Raw genomic sequence first — 16,853 nt, 5'->3', positions numbered from 1 at the left:
TCAGGATTGGATGTTATTTAGAGGAGTTCAATTGTGTATATCTAAGAGTTCTATAAGGGAGAATTTGATAAAGGAGAAGCATAGTGGAGGATTAGCCAGACACTTTGGTATTGATAAAATAGTAGCATTGGTGAGTGAGCATTACTTTTGGCCACAGATTCATAAGGATGTTAGGAAATTTGTGTAGGGATGTATAGTTTGTCAAGTTGCGAAAGGTGGTAGTGAGAATGTGGGATTGTATAAGCCTTTGACACTACCAAAGAGACCTTGGGAAGACATAAGTATGAATTTTATACTTGGATTACCTAAAACACAAAGAGAAAATAGTTCTATATTTGTGGTAGTGGATAGATTATTGAACATGGCTCATTTCATACCTTGTAAGAAGACATCAGATGCAGTGCATGTAGTTGACTTAGTTTTCAAGGAGGTAGTGAGATTGAATGGATTATCTAAAAGCATAGTTTCAGATAGAGACACTAAGTTTGTTGGTTATTTTTGGAGAAGACTTTGGAAAAAGATGAAGACAAATTTGAAATTCAGTTCTACTTTTCACCCACAGACGGATGGATAGACAGAGGTAGTAAATCAGAGTCTGGGAAATTTTTTGAGATGCTTAGTTGGTGAGAAAACTAGAAGTTGGGATTTGATTCTTGCATAAGTAGAGTTTGCCTACCATAATTCAGTGAATAGGAGTACCGAAAGAACACCTTTTGATATTGTTACCAGAGCACACCCTAGAGGTACATCAAAATTAAGATATATCAGTAATGAAGACAAGAGGAGTGTGGAAGCAAAAGAGTTTGCAGATCACATGGAGACCTTACATATTCAGGTTAAGCAACATTTGGAGGATATGAACAACAAGTATAAAGAGAAAGCACATGAGAATAGGAGACATAAGGAATTTGATGTTGGTGATGAAGTGATGGTATATCTGAGAAAAGAAATATTTCCAATTGGAACCTATAACAAGTTGCAGATGAGGAAGTTTGGACCTTGTAAGATCTTGAGGAAGTTTAGTTCTGAAAATGCATATGAAGTGGAGCTACCAAATAGTTTCAGTATTTCACTTGTATTCAACATTGCAGATCTACATCAGTATCATGAATTAGAATTCAGTGAAGATAGTGTTGTAGAATTAGAGAAATAATTGCCTTGAAGGAACTAGAGCAAATTGAATACTTTTTGGACAGTAGGATTGGGCATAGCACCCAGAGCAGTCACTATAGGGAGTATCTTATGAAGTGGAAGGAAAGACTAGTTGGAGATTCATCTTGGATTTCTCAGGAAGAGGTGGACCGCCTTGGTTTTCCTCTGACCCCAGCAAAGTGAGGGAATCACTTTTCAACAACCCTGGATGTCTGATGCAAAAGCATCCCCAGTTCTTGGCAATCTTACATCAACCAAAAATATTTCATTTCTATTTGTTTTCTATTTTGCAGTTTCAACATTTCTTTCTGTATTTCCTTGCATTGGCTCATGGGATCTTGCAGAGCTAGATTTTTCTTGAGGACATGATCTTCTTTATTCCTAAACTGTAGAGCATTTGGATCATTTACTGGCAAGTTATTGCTTCTGGATTTTGAGAATTTTATGGTACCGGAACCGCTTAGACCTATTTGCATTAGTGAATCTATCGCATCCATTTCATAGCTTGCAAAGCCCAGCTCATTGATTCCAATGTTCTTTGTCATGTGGTCAACCTTCCCTTTGTTTTTGCACTTCATCCTTTGGATTTTTCGGAGGAATCTCTTTGGTGGAGGCCAACCTATTGGTTTTGCACATTTGATCTTGTTCTTTGGCATTTGATCCCTCTTGGGCCAACTGGATCCCTCTGGACCATATAAATTAATATAATCAAGCATCACAATTCAGTAAGATAGAACACAGAAGATATATCCTAAGATCTAGAGGTGTGGAGTTGAACGATTCTATAATTGAGCATGTATGTAACAGGCCAGTGAGCCGAATTTTGTAACCCAAATGTTCCTGCTTATCTGTAATCACTTTTTATGATCTACTTCATTCAGTTCTGTATTGCCTCCATCATACCCTCTTGTTTCCATTGTGTTTACTCTTGCTTCCCACTCCGGATTGATCTCTTTGAGGTCCCTCCTAATCGGTGACTGCACCAAGGTGGCAACCATTGAGGACAGAGGAAGTGACTATAATTGCTTTGTCTGGTTGGAGGAAGTCAGCCCTGCCTTTGGTGATTCACCTACTATTCTATGACAATTGGCAAGAGGTTGAGGTGATCTACTCTGAGTTTTTCCTCAGTTGCCTATAGATACAAAAATTTTGATCTAAAGATCTTAGGATCGCTCCTTATTTTCTTATTTTTTCATTATTTGTTTCCTAGTGATTTTTGTTGTGTTTCTTATGAACAATCATTGCTCAGGCAAGGTCGCGATCTATCCTAGACGTTGGGGCTTTCCATAGTCTTAGAGGGTAGTATCAGGAGATCTAATTTATTATTATGTTCATTTTAATAATATATATTAAGTGAATATTTTTTAGTAACATTTTGCGTGATACATAAGAAAATTGTTTTCCATTACAATGAAAAGATCAATTCAATGAAAGTAGTTAGAGTCTGCTAGAGTTTTCTTGCTTGCTCTATACTGTTTATTTGCATAGTGTGTCTTTGGTTGTCATACCACATTTATTGCAGAATTTTTTAGCCTTTTATTATGGCTTTAACCATTCCCAATCCAACAGTTGATGTTGGTCCTAGGTGGTGTTTTGATGTCTCAAGACCATGGCTCCTCCAAACAAGCACACTCACAAGTTTGTTCTGAAAGTGTTTCACGAGATACTATTTCTTGTACCCCTAATGTTATTCTACCATAGCAATATTTTGATAGTGCATGTGACTAGCTTGAAAAATATACTTTAATTGGTTATTTTGTGGGGAGGGTTCCACTTGAAAGCATGCTTAATGACTAGGTTGCCAAAGCTTGGGCCCCTCATGGGATCCATCTTGATGGCATGCAGAATCTCACCAAAGGGATTTTTTGTTTCACTTTTCAAACACTATGAGCATGTTGAGGGCATCCTTAAACATGGTCCCTGGTTTGTGGAGTCATCTTTTATGGTTTTTCAACCTTGTTCCTGGGACTTTATAGTCTCTGATGAAAAAAGATGAAGGTCCCTGTCTAGGTTGAATTTTTCTAGTCTCCCTCTTCCTTGTTGGTTGTTTCTGCAAATGATTGCCCAATCTCTTAACAAGGTTGTTTTCATGGAGCCAAACAATTTTTTTCATGCTTATCCTCGAAAGAGGGTTTACATTGAAGTGGATTTGTCCCAGGATCTCATGGATACCATTGACATTCAGGTTGGTGGTCATATCTTTTCTAAGCATGTGCTATATTGAAATTTTCCCAAAAACTATTATCGTTGTCAGTCCTTTAATCATAAGATTAAGGATTTCCCTCTTGTTGCTCCTCAGACTACGTCACCTCCTAAAATATGTTGGTTCCTCCTGTTCTTTGGAACCCAAGTTGGAAGAGGGTTGGACCACTGTGGGTCAAAAAAATAAACCTAATCATGATGCTTTAGCTGTAGCATAGCCCTCTACCCAGCCTATGACTTCTATAACTCCATCTCTTGCTACAATGTACGTTGTTGTGCAACTGAAGGTTTCAAACCCTCCTGACAAGGGGAAGGTTTCTACTGAGAGTAACTCTTGATCCACATGGGTACATACACTCCTCATGCGGCTTCAATTATTGTAGCTCAACATACTTTTATGTTGCACCACTCTCGTAGCCCTTCTAGGCAGGATGGTAGCGAAGATGAAGGTCGTGACAAGCGCATGGTTCTTTCAAGGGATTCTTACCCTAGTTTTCAACCTACTTCAGACTTTTTGTATAATAGTTTATCCTCTCTTAAGGAAAATGAAGGCATGCACGATTTTGAATCTCATGGAATGTTTGGTTCCTTACTGATCCCGCTAGAAAATATTCCATGCGAAATATTAGACAAGCTTATCCTAGTATTGATGTCTTTTGCCTTCAAGAAGTTAATTTAATTATAGCTTTCATGTTGGTTGTTGCATGTCCTGTGATATGGTCAGATGAATTGGTTTTTGCTTTAGAACATGAAGTTAGTAGAGGTGTTGTCACTCTTCTCTTGCCATGTTGGCATTCTTCTTTTGTTGATCATGGGTCAGATCCCACTTAGTGGGTGGTGTGGGTCCTCATGTCAGTCGACAATCATTCTTTTGGGATCATTAATATTTATGCTCCCAATGATGTTGTGGAGGGATCTTTCTTTTGTTGGTGGATTGCAAATACCTTGCGGCCTACCACTTGGATGATGTGTGAGGATTTAATATGATTGAAGTCACTTCCAATAAATATGGCATTTTGCCTTTTCAGTGGATAGCTGGTAAACGGGAAGCTTAGTTTAACATGCATAATAAATTTGTCCTCTTTGATCCCAATATCTCCTGTTATCCTTATTAGAGAGTCTGGCACACTTGGTGTAGTTACAGAGTTGGCCTTGACAAGTTTTTTAAATGTATTTATCATGCCATGATCACTACACAATCTTTTTTTGCTTTTGGGGAAAACCAATCTTTGCCAGTTTTATCTCTTGTTAAAGTTACCTTGTCAGATCACTTTCCCATCAAATTTAACATTGAATGGCTGCCAACCTAAAGGAGTTCTTAAAAAACATAATTTCTTCTTAATACTTCTCTGATGAGTCATCCTCCCATACTAGCCCACATCCAATGGGTCTTGAATCTTGAGAGTTGTCCTACTCAATTTACTGGTTGGATTACATGGTGGAATGATGTTATCCTTATGTTTCCTTCACATTTATGGAAGGCAGTTGGTGATGTACTGCAGGAGGTCCTATGAGGCCACAGCCAAGGATTTGAAGTATGCTGCTGAATCTTTTATAGCTAACCCCTTTAGCCCTGAACATCAAGTCTGGGTGGCTCAACTGAGGCACCAAAAGAAAATAGAAAATTCTCATGCTGCTAGAGGAGCACAAATTAAGGCTAGATTGCATTGGCTTAAGGTTGGTGATCATGCTTCTAAAGAGTTCTTTCTGGCTCTCAGAGCATGCCATTCTTCTCTAGGGATAAAAATAATTAAAGAAGGTTATTTGGTGCTCTCTGAGTTGCCATTTTTCTTTAATTTTTTGTCATACATTATGAGAAGGTTTTCACAGTGCAGGAAAATTCGCTTGACCGCAATCTTGCTTTGTAAAAATGCTTGGCAATAGTTCTCTCTTGACTCTCTGATGCTTAAAGAGTTCTTTGTGATCAAATTATCACTCTTGAGGATCTTAAGGAGGTCATTTTCTCTATGGTAGATGATAAAACACCCAACTATGATGGCTTTCCCTACGATTTTTACAATTCTTTATGGCCATGTGCTAGCACGGATCTACATCAGGTCTACGTAGAGTCTTTTCATTCCCATTCTTTGGGGCTAATTATCACCAAGGGGAATATCAAGTTCCCAAAGCTAGTGATCTTGAGGATATTTGTAATTGGCATCCAATTACCTTTTTGAATGTCTCTTACAAGATAATTACAAAAGCCTTGGTGCTTAAAATCAAACATCTTCTTCCACAAATTGTGCATCCAGAGCAGATTGGTTTTATCAAATCTAGTTTTATCTTGGATAATATTATTGCAGTCTAGGAAGGAATGGAATGGGTCTAATTCTCTTCGCAAAAAATCCCTCTTTCTTTAAATTGATTTTGCCAAAGCTTATGATCACATTGAATGGCCTTTTTGGCTTGCTATGCTTAAAGCTTTATGCTTTGGACCCCATTTCATTTAGTTTGTGAAAATCCTTTTTGGGGATGCTTCTACTTGCATTAGCATTAATGGACACCAATCTTCAACTTTTGGTCTATTCAAATCCATTCTCTAAGGTTTTCATCTAGCACCTTCTTTATACGTGCTTGCTAGCGAAGGATTTGGATATTTGCTTGCCTCTGCCATTTCTGTCGGGCGAGTCAGGGGGATTTCCCTTCTTGAGTCACCTTCTCAACTTGTTAATGGTCATTTTGCATATGATTCTTTTCTCACTCTCATTGAAGAGGAGGATAATATTAAGGAAGTTCTTCATTATCTCGACATTTTTTTCTTAGCTTCTGGGTCGGCTATTCAATGACACAAAACCCTGTGTTACAAAGAGTCTTTCCTTTCTCTCTGCCTTGGTTTCTCCAGTTTGGTTGGAAATGGATCTAACATGGGGATATTTTTCACTTCCTGGGCATTCCCTTTACCTTTCAAGGGTCTGTTGTTGCTATTTGGAATGCAGTGCTTACAATAATTGAGAAGAAGCTAGCATACTGGAATACCAAGCCTCTCTCTTTGGCCGGTAAGTTTTATATTTATTCTAAAATCCTTGTGGCTACTCATTTCTACTACTCCTCGTGTTGAGCTCCTTCTAGAGATTCTTACTATAAAGTGGAGAATCTCTTGAGAGATTTTTTATGGGCTAATAGTGCAAAGAATCATGGATTTCACAAAGTCTCTTGGGATTTTTGTTTTCTTCCCCATGACTCTGGAGATCTTGGCCTCTTGTCCACACATAAACAAGGTTTATCTCTTTGTACCAAATGGGTTCTCCGGGATATTTTTGGAAACGAAGCTTGGAAAGTGTTGCTTCGAAATTGCATTTCTTCAGGACACCGAGTTAATAGGCTAGCTTGGAAGCATATTAGCTTTCAAACCCTTCTTATTATGAAAGATGTTGTGTGCATTCAAGGCACATTTATTGCTAAAAGAATTTGGCATGCCTGGGAAGATGTGAAGCCTTGGTTTCACTAGGATGGTTCCGGATTTCATGATTGCCTTTATTTTAACCAGCACAATATTTGGTGGTTGCCTCTCATTTAGGTATAGGGGCTCTCGTTGGCCCATGTCTCTAGAGTTCATGCTTTGTGTGTTCACAAACACAACATCTATACTCCTCGTGACATTTTTTCTCGTGCCACTATGAGTCTTTGCTCTTGGGAAGATTTTCAAAGATAGTTTCACCTCATCGGACCAAATCGACAGACCTTTGAGTTGGTGCTCTCCGCTCTACCTCTGAATATGCTACACAAAATCAGTATTCATTCTGTGAGGCCTTGGTAGAAAGATTGGCATTGATTTCCTAACACTTATTTTTGTAATTACAAACCCACGATGGGTTACCACTGATTCGTGCCTCACTTGCATATGGTTCCCATCTTGAATCTCAGATGCTACTTGTAGTCCTCACAACACACTTGGCATCGCAGATTTCAGACTCTTTGGTCTGCCATTGTTGAGCCTAAGGTGGACCATTTTGCTTTCATGTCTTTCCTATGGGTTCTCGTCTCAGGCATCTGGAGGTTCCTGAGCCTTGTTGTCCCTTTTGTGGGTTTCTCGAGACCTTGATGCATCTCTTCTTGTTTTGCAGAAGAGCCCATTAGTTGTGGGTTTAGATTCATGACTTTTTAAGCCCTTTCAGCCTAAACCCTTTTCTTGGTATATGGTTTTGTTGGGAGTGTAGACACCTAAAATTGTTATGTCTAATTAAATAAATATCTTTATTTATTTAATTATCTTAGCTTAATTCTTCTATTAATTAAATAAATTTTTATTTATTTTATTAATTCATTTATCCTCTTCTAGCCTTATTTCTCATTTAAATAAATACATTCATTTATTTAAATTATCCTTTTCCTAAATTAAATAAATACTTTTATTTATTTAATTGATCCCACTTTCTCTATTAATTAAATAAATCTTTATTTATTAAATTAATTCATCAACCTTTTCTACCCATGACACATGTCATTCATCTCTTAATTCCTACACTACCTACCCTCTCATTATTTTATTATTTCTTTTACCTACCCTTTAATCATAGCTGACCATTTATCTTTTACACCTTTCAATCTTATCCCTCCATTTCTTATAGTGTCTTCTATATAAGGAGATGCTTCCTTCATTATCAACCTCCGCTGACTACCCGACTACTCTAGCATTCGAACTTTCATATGCGATCAAGCCTACTTGCAACCACATTTCCGTTCTTTGTTGAGCTCTTGTGCACACATAAAATCTGAGAGCGAATATATCAAGCAAGATCAATGGAGATAGGAAGAATGGAGATCCAAACCCTATTGGACATGTGATGGTATAATCTTTGTGATTTCATTTGATTTGCATTGTCTTAGGTAATATTCATATGTTATGGTGGATCTTTGTTGTTGTTAGGATAGGGTTTTGTAATTGAATCTATTTAGTCTTTCAATATTGTTGTATCCATTTTCACCATAAATAGGGAGATTCCCCGCGACTTCCCTTCAAATTCACTCAAATTTGGTATGCTTTTAGGATGGAAATCCTCTTCTGTTTATGGAAAGATAGAAATGTTGTTTTGTTTTCTCACTTCTCTCTTGATATTCATGTTTCTTTGTACACTAAAGGCTATATATGCAATAGTGTGATGTTACAAATCCAGGTGCAAGCCAATAAAGTGGCTTTGGAAGTGGCCCACTTGTAGGTTTTACTTAATCATTGGAGGAATGCCCCTTGTATGATTGCCAGAATTTTGTTAGATCTTCCTGCCTCTGGTGACCGTTCTCTTGTCCGTGGTCATTGGCACAACCGCAACTCTTCGGTCGGTGGTTCTCGCATGTCTCATTCCCATGCTCCTCGTCACCACTCTAGTGGGAGGAGAGATTTCCCACATTATTGATTTGCTTCTCTAGCTAAGGGTGGCTTTGCTTCTGGGTGGCCTACCAGTGGTGGTACCTCCTGGACTCCTAGCGGTTCCGGTTGGCCGGACTTTGTTTGGCCCAATTCCGGAAAGGCATTTCCTTGGCTTGCTCTGGTGATTTTTCCCTCACAAAAGGACAAAGATGATGATAATGAGGCTACTGAGGATGGGTGTACTCTCCCAAACCCCCCTCCCAACCCCATTGATGTATGGGGTAAAAATGATGATCTGGATCCTCTGCCTCCTTCTACTACTACGTTAGCCACATAGGCTTTTTTTGATGATTGTGGCATTGTATTTTTTTCTATTGTTTTTAGACTAGGCTCATGTGGCTCTCAAGGAGTGACTTTGTCCTCCCACCCCTTTTTTTGTGAATAGTGTAAATCTTATACTTTTTTAATGGAAATGCCTATTCATCAAGAAAATAGTTAGAAAAGTAGATGAAAATCATTTACAATTCAATCACAATAACTATACAAATCATAAGGGAAAAGACCTTAAACATAAAGTAAACGTCTCAAAATAGATGATAAACATGTGAAACATTCAATTCTTTTATGTGATTTTTAAGTTACAAATATAGACTTCTTTTATTCAAGTAATGACATAAGAATACCATTTTAAGATGCATGCATCCTTTAGTAATTCACACGATCAAATCTTTGTTGGGAGAGGATTTTATGATGGCAAACAAAAGGTATCAGGTAAATGCAGACATATCGTCAATGTTTCTGGCCATAGTTTTAGATAGAGGGCTAAGTAAAGAGGTGGCTAGAAAGTTAAGTAAAAAAATATTTAAAAACTTAGGTCCTAGGCGGTTTAGATGATGTATTACAAAATTATGAAGAATTCTGGATTCCATTACCCAAGAATTTCGACAAACAAAATGAGTAAGTCCCAAAGCTGCCTATAATCCTTTTGGATGATGAGGTAGATTACCAGGACAATAAGGAGATAGCAATTCGAAACCTAAATTTTCTTTTGAATTGGACAAATATAGAGGTGAATGCGGCCCCAAACTAGATTTGGACATACATTCAATATGAAGGCTTGGACGAGTGGACTCAATATCTTAACATGGATAGAGAGACCCCTATGGACAAAGAAAAGATGGATATCGATGCAGAAGGTTAGAAGTATGAAATTTCCTATTTTCCATTTACTAATGGTCTATTAGATAAACCTCCATTTTAGATAGATTAGCAGGCAACACGTGAAGTCATATTAGTTAGTATTTAGTTAATGTGGGCAATGTAAGGCCTATACAGAGGAGTATGCAGTTTTTGAAATCTTAGCAGCTTTAGTAAGTAGATCTCTATGGACAATACAGGGTCGTTCTGTATTAAAATGTATTAATTTTTATTATACTGGATATAGTTAGACCCTTTCCAAGTCATTTTGTAGAAGTTTATCCCTGTATAGGTTTTAAAGCTAGATTAAGCTTATATTTGGTAAATACTCTATTTCTCAGTTGGATATTCTAAACTTGATGCATATTTTATTACTCTGAATGAAAGGGGACTGGCCTTATCCAGCAGTTTAGTTATTAAAAAAAATGACATAAGAATAGAAATAAAACATCAAAGTATCTCTTTAAATAGAAATCTAATGTTTAAATTGAATTTTTCATAAATATTCGTCCCTACATGTCACATTCAAAGAAAAAAGTATAAATCATTTTAATAACAACCACAATGTGGTACCAATTTTCCACATGAAACTTATGTAAGAATCAATCTTAGGTCATAATTCTTGTTGGAGTTGATGTGAAATAAATACAAGAAAAATTTAAAGAATTGGAATTTTTTAATGAATGAAAGTCATTGTTTTGAGAAGCTAGGAGTCCTTTTTGTTTTTGTACGATAGCATAGCCATGTGTCAATCCTCTACATCACGAACACCAATAGTTGGGTCACATAATTGTAGGATAAAAGAAAATAAAAATCATACCATAAAATATAGTGCTTTCATAGATAGATATTTATAAATTAGTTTGACTAGTTTTTAATTGAGTTAATTAAAAAAATTAATTCTTTCAATTGGCTTCTTATCATGAATAAATCCAATATACTTTGAGTCGGTATAACCTTGCAAGAAGAAATGAGTGTTCTTCTTATATTCTAGACCATAATAAATAGTACCTCAAATATATCCCAAGCATTCCTAGCTACAACCCAATGGCATTTCCTTGACTCTTGAATAAATCTTGAAAGATAGCTAATAGCAGATCATAAGTCTAGTATAGTATAAGTGAACTAAATGAGACTCCCAACAAGTTGGCCTTAGAGGGTTGCATCTACTTGATGCGAATATTAGAATCAAGAGAGTTGTAAGCCATTCCCCATTAGAGTGGACAAAAATCCACAATTTGACATCCCATAATTTTTTAGGATTTTCTTCGTATATTTTATCAATGAGAAAAAAATGTGATGTTTCTTTTGTCATGTATCTTCAACCCAAGAAAATAGTGAAGTAGCCCCAAGTATTTCATGTTGAAGGATTTACTTAGATCATTCTTTATATCATCAATGAGTCTATCTAAGCTTCCTATGATTACAAGATCATCCACATACAAAACAGTAATGACAAAATTTGTGCCTACCTTCTTAATATACAAATTATAATATGAACGGATATGACTGAAATCATGTTGCAATAGGTGATCGTCTATTTTAATATTCAAAATTGTCTAGTATTTTCCTTCCTTTGAAAATATTAACACTAGGAAACTTGGTTGTAAATGATCAATTCATATAAAAATCTTCAAAATTAGAGATCAAACCATGAGAAGTAGTTACAATACCCACATGAATTAATGCATTCTTGTTCACATAGAAACCATTCACTATAAACTTGTAAAGCTAATCTTCACTGGACAATGAGGCATCCTTCAAATTTATATAACTCTTTAAACACCTTACATGAAAAACAAAACCAAATCCAATAAAAGTATCACTTTCTCTACAAGACTTTAGTATAAATTTTGGGTTTATTAGTGTATCACTAATGTCATAAAAATTAAAGATTTCAGACCCTAATCATTTTATTTAAAATTTTGGATCCATAAACATGCACATAAATGATTTTTTCATTGGCTACTTGATATCTATTTTTTAATAGGGAAGTTACAAGTGAATTAATTAGTTACAAGAAAGTCTTAGGATAGTTTTTTTAAGGATCAACATGTCTACATGGTCAGTTCCTTACAATATATTTCAAGCTCCATTATAACATATTATAAATATTGTATTATTTCTATATCAATTGTAACAACCTTCTTCTTAAAAAATGTAGTTTTAGAATTTTCCCACTTGATAAAAATAATTATTCCATTCTATATCTATTTTACTAATATATAAAAAAATTCTAGCCATGCTCCTTATTCTAATGCTTTCCTTCACAAAAATATGTGTACAAAAATTCATATATACCTCACTCTTGTCTAGAAGCCTAAAATCCCCTTTAATTTTATACCTCATGACACATTTTATTGTCTTGTAATCGACCATGAATAAATTGTTAGATGGTTTTAGTTTACTTGATCCTAGCATATCATGAGTAGTGCATTAAGGAAGGAAAATAGCCTAACTAAACCTCTTCTTAACACTCATAAAAGGTAAAGGAATTACTAGTAAAAAAATATAATTTAGAGCATGTAGTTTTTCATACATTTAATATTATATAATAAATATTTTAACTCTTAAAATTTTGATACTTATAATATTTTAGGTAGATTAATTTATTTTAAATATGTTAGGGATGATTATTAGATAAATATTAAGGTATATTATTATTATAACATTTTTTAAATAAATTTAAAATATCTAGAATTGAAATTATGATTTTTTGGTGACAAGTAGAATTTTCATATTCTAACAAATAATAATCTAGAATATAATTCCTTTCAAACTATATACAATTTAATTTTCATTCATTTTTATAATATAAAAAGATTTCTAATGAATTTGGGGATTCTCATGTATCTAAACTGGAGAATGACCATTTTTTTTCTCTTGCTCATGACTAATTAGATGAGAGACTATTACTACTTTTTGAGAATCTACCTTTCGGGAAACTTATAATACTATTGCATCAAGGGAAACATTTTGATTGTTTCCTAGAGCCAAATAATATTTTAATCCTCAAGGATAATATTATTTAATGTATTGATTATGTTTAGTTGTCTTTTATTGAAAAATAATAAGGAAGAAGAGGCATCTTCATCTTACTTGAATCCACTAGTGACATAGGACTCTTATCCAAATAAGTGTTGTACTTTCTTTCTATTTAATTTTATCCATCAGTTTTAAATAAATAAAAAATATTAAAATCGAATTGAATCTTAATCACATATCTTATTAAAAAGGTGATGCCGAAATTTACCTTGAAATGAGAGAGCTTAAGAGTTTCCATATTTTTAAAACCCAAAACAACTTAATCAAACAAAATGTGACAATCATTCTATTATACCAATGGCAACTATTGATATAAATATTCAACATATCATTCTAGATAACATATCATAATTCATGATTAAAAAAAAAGTTTTTAAAAATTAACTCCTCCTATTGTTATGCCGAGAGGCATCTACAATGACATCAAAATGTCTGTAAACAAAAAATCAATTTTGAAACAATTTGACATGCAAATGATGGGTAAATGCATGAAATATGTCATCTTTTGATTTTTGTGGAGGTGTTATTTTATTACTCCAAGTAAAATAGAACCCTCGCCACTTGTCTCCAACTATATGAAACCATTACATTCAAATGATAGTGGAAGAGTACCATAAAATCTAAAAGGGATCAATCAATAAAATCAAGTGGCATTGTGAGTATCTGACGATAGGTTCATGCTAATGCTAGTACATACTTTAGCAACTCTATTATTATCCATATTTTTAAAACTCTTGCAATCGTCAGATTCCCTTCTATTATAAGATATCTCTCGACATAATTTGCCTATATTTTTTAAAAATAGATATACTAATTATGTCCAATATTAAATAGAACCACATTAGCAAGGAACAAATTCTTTATAAAACATCGTATTACACGATGGAATGTTTTGCACACCTTTAGACAATTCTATATTTTGCCTAACATCCAATGACGCACAGACATGTTATAATAAGATGATAATTAAGTACACCTTATCTTGGGAGAATAGTGATGACATGTCAATGAACTTTACAAAACTTAATCTCTGATTAACTATTGACCTGACATTAGATTCCTGTTTAACACATGCAAATATGATTACTTTTTAAAAATAGCTAAGTTAATTTTTACTTTATCTGAAAAGAAGCTCTTTCAAATCAAGAAGAAAACAGAGACCACAATTGTCATTGTCGCATAGAATTCTTCAAATGCAAATTTCATTTTATAATTTATGTAGTTCTTCGACGGTACCAGGGTGGATGGATGAGAGGATTTATTATTGACAAAAGTATTACCTTCGAAAGATTCGTGCTTCGGGCAGAGAGATCAGTGGTGCATGTGAATTTTATTCTTGGTGAGCCCGCATCCCATGGCTGCTCTGGGCAACTCTCCTACTTTATCAATCCCTTCTGCAAACATCACTCCCATTCCCATGAAAAAGTGGGCCTCCAAATGGCAGTGGAAAGCCCATACTCCTGGATTATCGGCTTTAAACCGAATGGCCGTCCATCCAAATGGAAACAGTGCAACTGTATTGCGCATCGGAGGATTCACTGTGTTGTAGTTTGCAGGGTCCTTTGCCGGGTTGAACACGCCTTCTCCATATCCAAGAATCCAGAAATCGTGGCCGTGCAGATGCCATGGATGAATCTCCGAACGGTTGCCTTTGAGAATATTCGCATTCTGAAGAATCACATCCACAACAGAGTTCGATTTGAAGACGTACACGCCATCCCCTTCGATAGCGTTGGGATTCGGGGGAGAAATGCTGATGTTGTAGTTACGGGGAGAGTAGACGTCCGGAGGTGGAGTGGTGTCATAGGCCCCCTTGATTTTGTATTTCATGGCGGCCAAGTAGGGAGTCGCAGGAGGCAGCAGTGAAATATTGTTGATCGCCCACTTTATGTATCCGTTGATCGTGTTCTGCGTGTTGAGAAGGATCAGCCTTCTGTCGGACTGAAGTGGGGGAAGCTCTTCGTGTCCTTTGAGAGCCACGAATTTCTTAGCCAGAGCTTTGCTGTATTTCGTGTCGTTCCACAGTGGACTCGTGGGAGATGGCGCGGTGGGGAGTTTGGTTAAGGGATTGGGAAGATAGTTGAGGATGGCCAGTCCAGTGGGAGTCGTGGGCTCCCTGCCTCTCACGTTCACACCAGTCCAGTAGTTTTGAGAAGGGTTCTGGTTCGCCGTTATCAGAACGGAATATGCTTCGCCTGAGTATACGTCCAGGTTGTCTACTTCAAAGGGCTCTACGTAATGCCCGTCTGCCTCCACAACCGTCATCTTGTGTCCCTGTCCAAAACCAAATGTTTTTCATTAAAAGAAGCATCAGCACTCAGGCAGGAATAGATCTCACATGGATGCATTGATCGAAAATGGAAATGGAAATAGAAATAGATCTTTTTATAGTCCACCGGTGGTCTGTTTATGATTCTACAAATGACTTCTAATATGAGACTACCCCTATTCTTTGAGGAAGGCACTAACTGTATTACAAACTAGATTTAAAGATTATAGATTTAGCTGACCAACCTGAATCAGAAAGTTGAGGGCCGAAAGAGACGCCACGCTGGCAATACGAAGACGATAAGTGTTCCCAGGTTGCACCGGCAGGACATAAGGCGAGCACTGTGTGTTTGTAGCGTTGCACGACTTGCTGGTCGCTGAACAGTTGAATTTCCCTCGGCCCTCTATCAGCAGTGACTGATAACAAGAAGCGCACCAAAGAAAGTCGTTAGATCCAAACGATCGCTAACCGCCAGTTTACATTTAATGTACGTTTGATTGCATAGCCATTTGACTAAGAAAACGTGTGTCATTTATCATCTTAGGTCAGAAAATACATCGACTGCTCAATGAAAGGTACATGATATACCTGAGGCTCCCCAACCCAGACGAAGGGATTGGAAGAGAGACCCACTGCCTGTTCGTAAGTGCTTTTGTGCCACCAGTCGTTTAAAACGATGCTCAGCTCTCCATCGTAGGTAAAGGGCTCTTTGCCCTTTGCATCCACTATGAGCGACCCATAAAACCCCGCTGACCGCTGTAGGCCATAGTGACCATGATAAAAGTATGTCCCTGGCTGCATTTCAAATATTCACAATCAATATTAAACCTAAGTGAATCACACATTTCACATTAAAAGAGTCCCCAACTTACTCTGTCCACAACGAACTTATACACGTAGGTTTCGCCTGCGAAGATTGCGCACTGTGACATGGAAGCCGTCCCGTCGTCCCAGGGAGTGCCGATCTGCAATGCAAAACGCCAAGAGAGTTATTTCTGCACTACTCATTTTCTGCCCTGCAAATGTGGGTAAAATTTAAACTGGACCCAAAATGAGAAGAAAAACGGATCAGTTACCTGGCGAATGCCATGCCAGTGAATAACAACATTTTCAGTGGGCATCAAGTTTTCTAACTGGACAACAACGGTGTCCCCCTCTCTGGCTCTGATGGTTGGCCCCGGGTATTCTCCATTTATAGAGATGATGGTTACCGGGACGCAATCAGGAGCCCATGTCTGGTAATTTACTTTCCATTTGTGAAAATGCACCTTCGCTTCACTTTCAGCAGCAAAAGAAAAGAGTACGAACAATAAAAACAACACACAGAAAACAAGCGACTCATAGGCTAGGCGAGCCATTGAAGGCAATCTAGATGGCCAAAATCCAAAGCCACATAGATCGAGCTACATACACTCTTTTCTCTCTGTAAGTAACCCTGTTTTATAGTCATTTTAACAGTGGGACTGGGAATCTAATGTATCGGGACCTTGCCGGCTACAATCCAAGCACTCAAACAAATTGACTGCTTTAACCTGTTTTATAGTCTATTTTCTTTAGAAAGCTGTTCCCTGTCTGACAATCATTTCTCACGCTAGCTAAACTCCTTCCTTTCCAACGAATCGATGCATTTTTCCAATTAAAGAAAAAATACTTTCTGAAACATGGTACGGAGGACAAGCCAGA

General features: G+C 36.6%; 1 protein-coding gene across 1 annotated transcript; it reads right to left on the bottom strand.

Moving 5' to 3' along the window:
* Positions 1 to 13,984: 13,984 nt before the first annotated feature.
* On the bottom strand, positions 13,985 to 16,609 carry LOC131027026 (L-ascorbate oxidase). The gene is made up of 5 exons (XM_057957021.2): positions 16,247 to 16,609; positions 16,043 to 16,135; positions 15,759 to 15,965; positions 15,416 to 15,586; positions 13,985 to 15,175 (listed from the first exon to the last, which is right to left on the bottom strand). Exons 1-5 carry the CDS (start codon positions 16,526 to 16,528, stop codon positions 14,213 to 14,215), a joined length of 1,716 nt encoding a protein of 571 aa, XP_057813004.2. The 5' UTR covers positions 16,529 to 16,609; the 3' UTR covers positions 13,985 to 14,212.
* Positions 16,610 to 16,853: the final 244 nt, after the last annotated feature.

The sequence above is a fragment of the Cryptomeria japonica genome, chromosome 10, assembly GCF_030272615.1.
Source record: "Cryptomeria japonica chromosome 10, Sugi_1.0, whole genome shotgun sequence".
NCBI lineage: Eukaryota > Viridiplantae > Streptophyta > Pinopsida > Cupressales > Cupressaceae > Cryptomeria > Cryptomeria japonica.
Note: the sequence above shows the minus strand (reverse complement) of the source record. Positions and strands in the feature narration are given on the sequence as shown.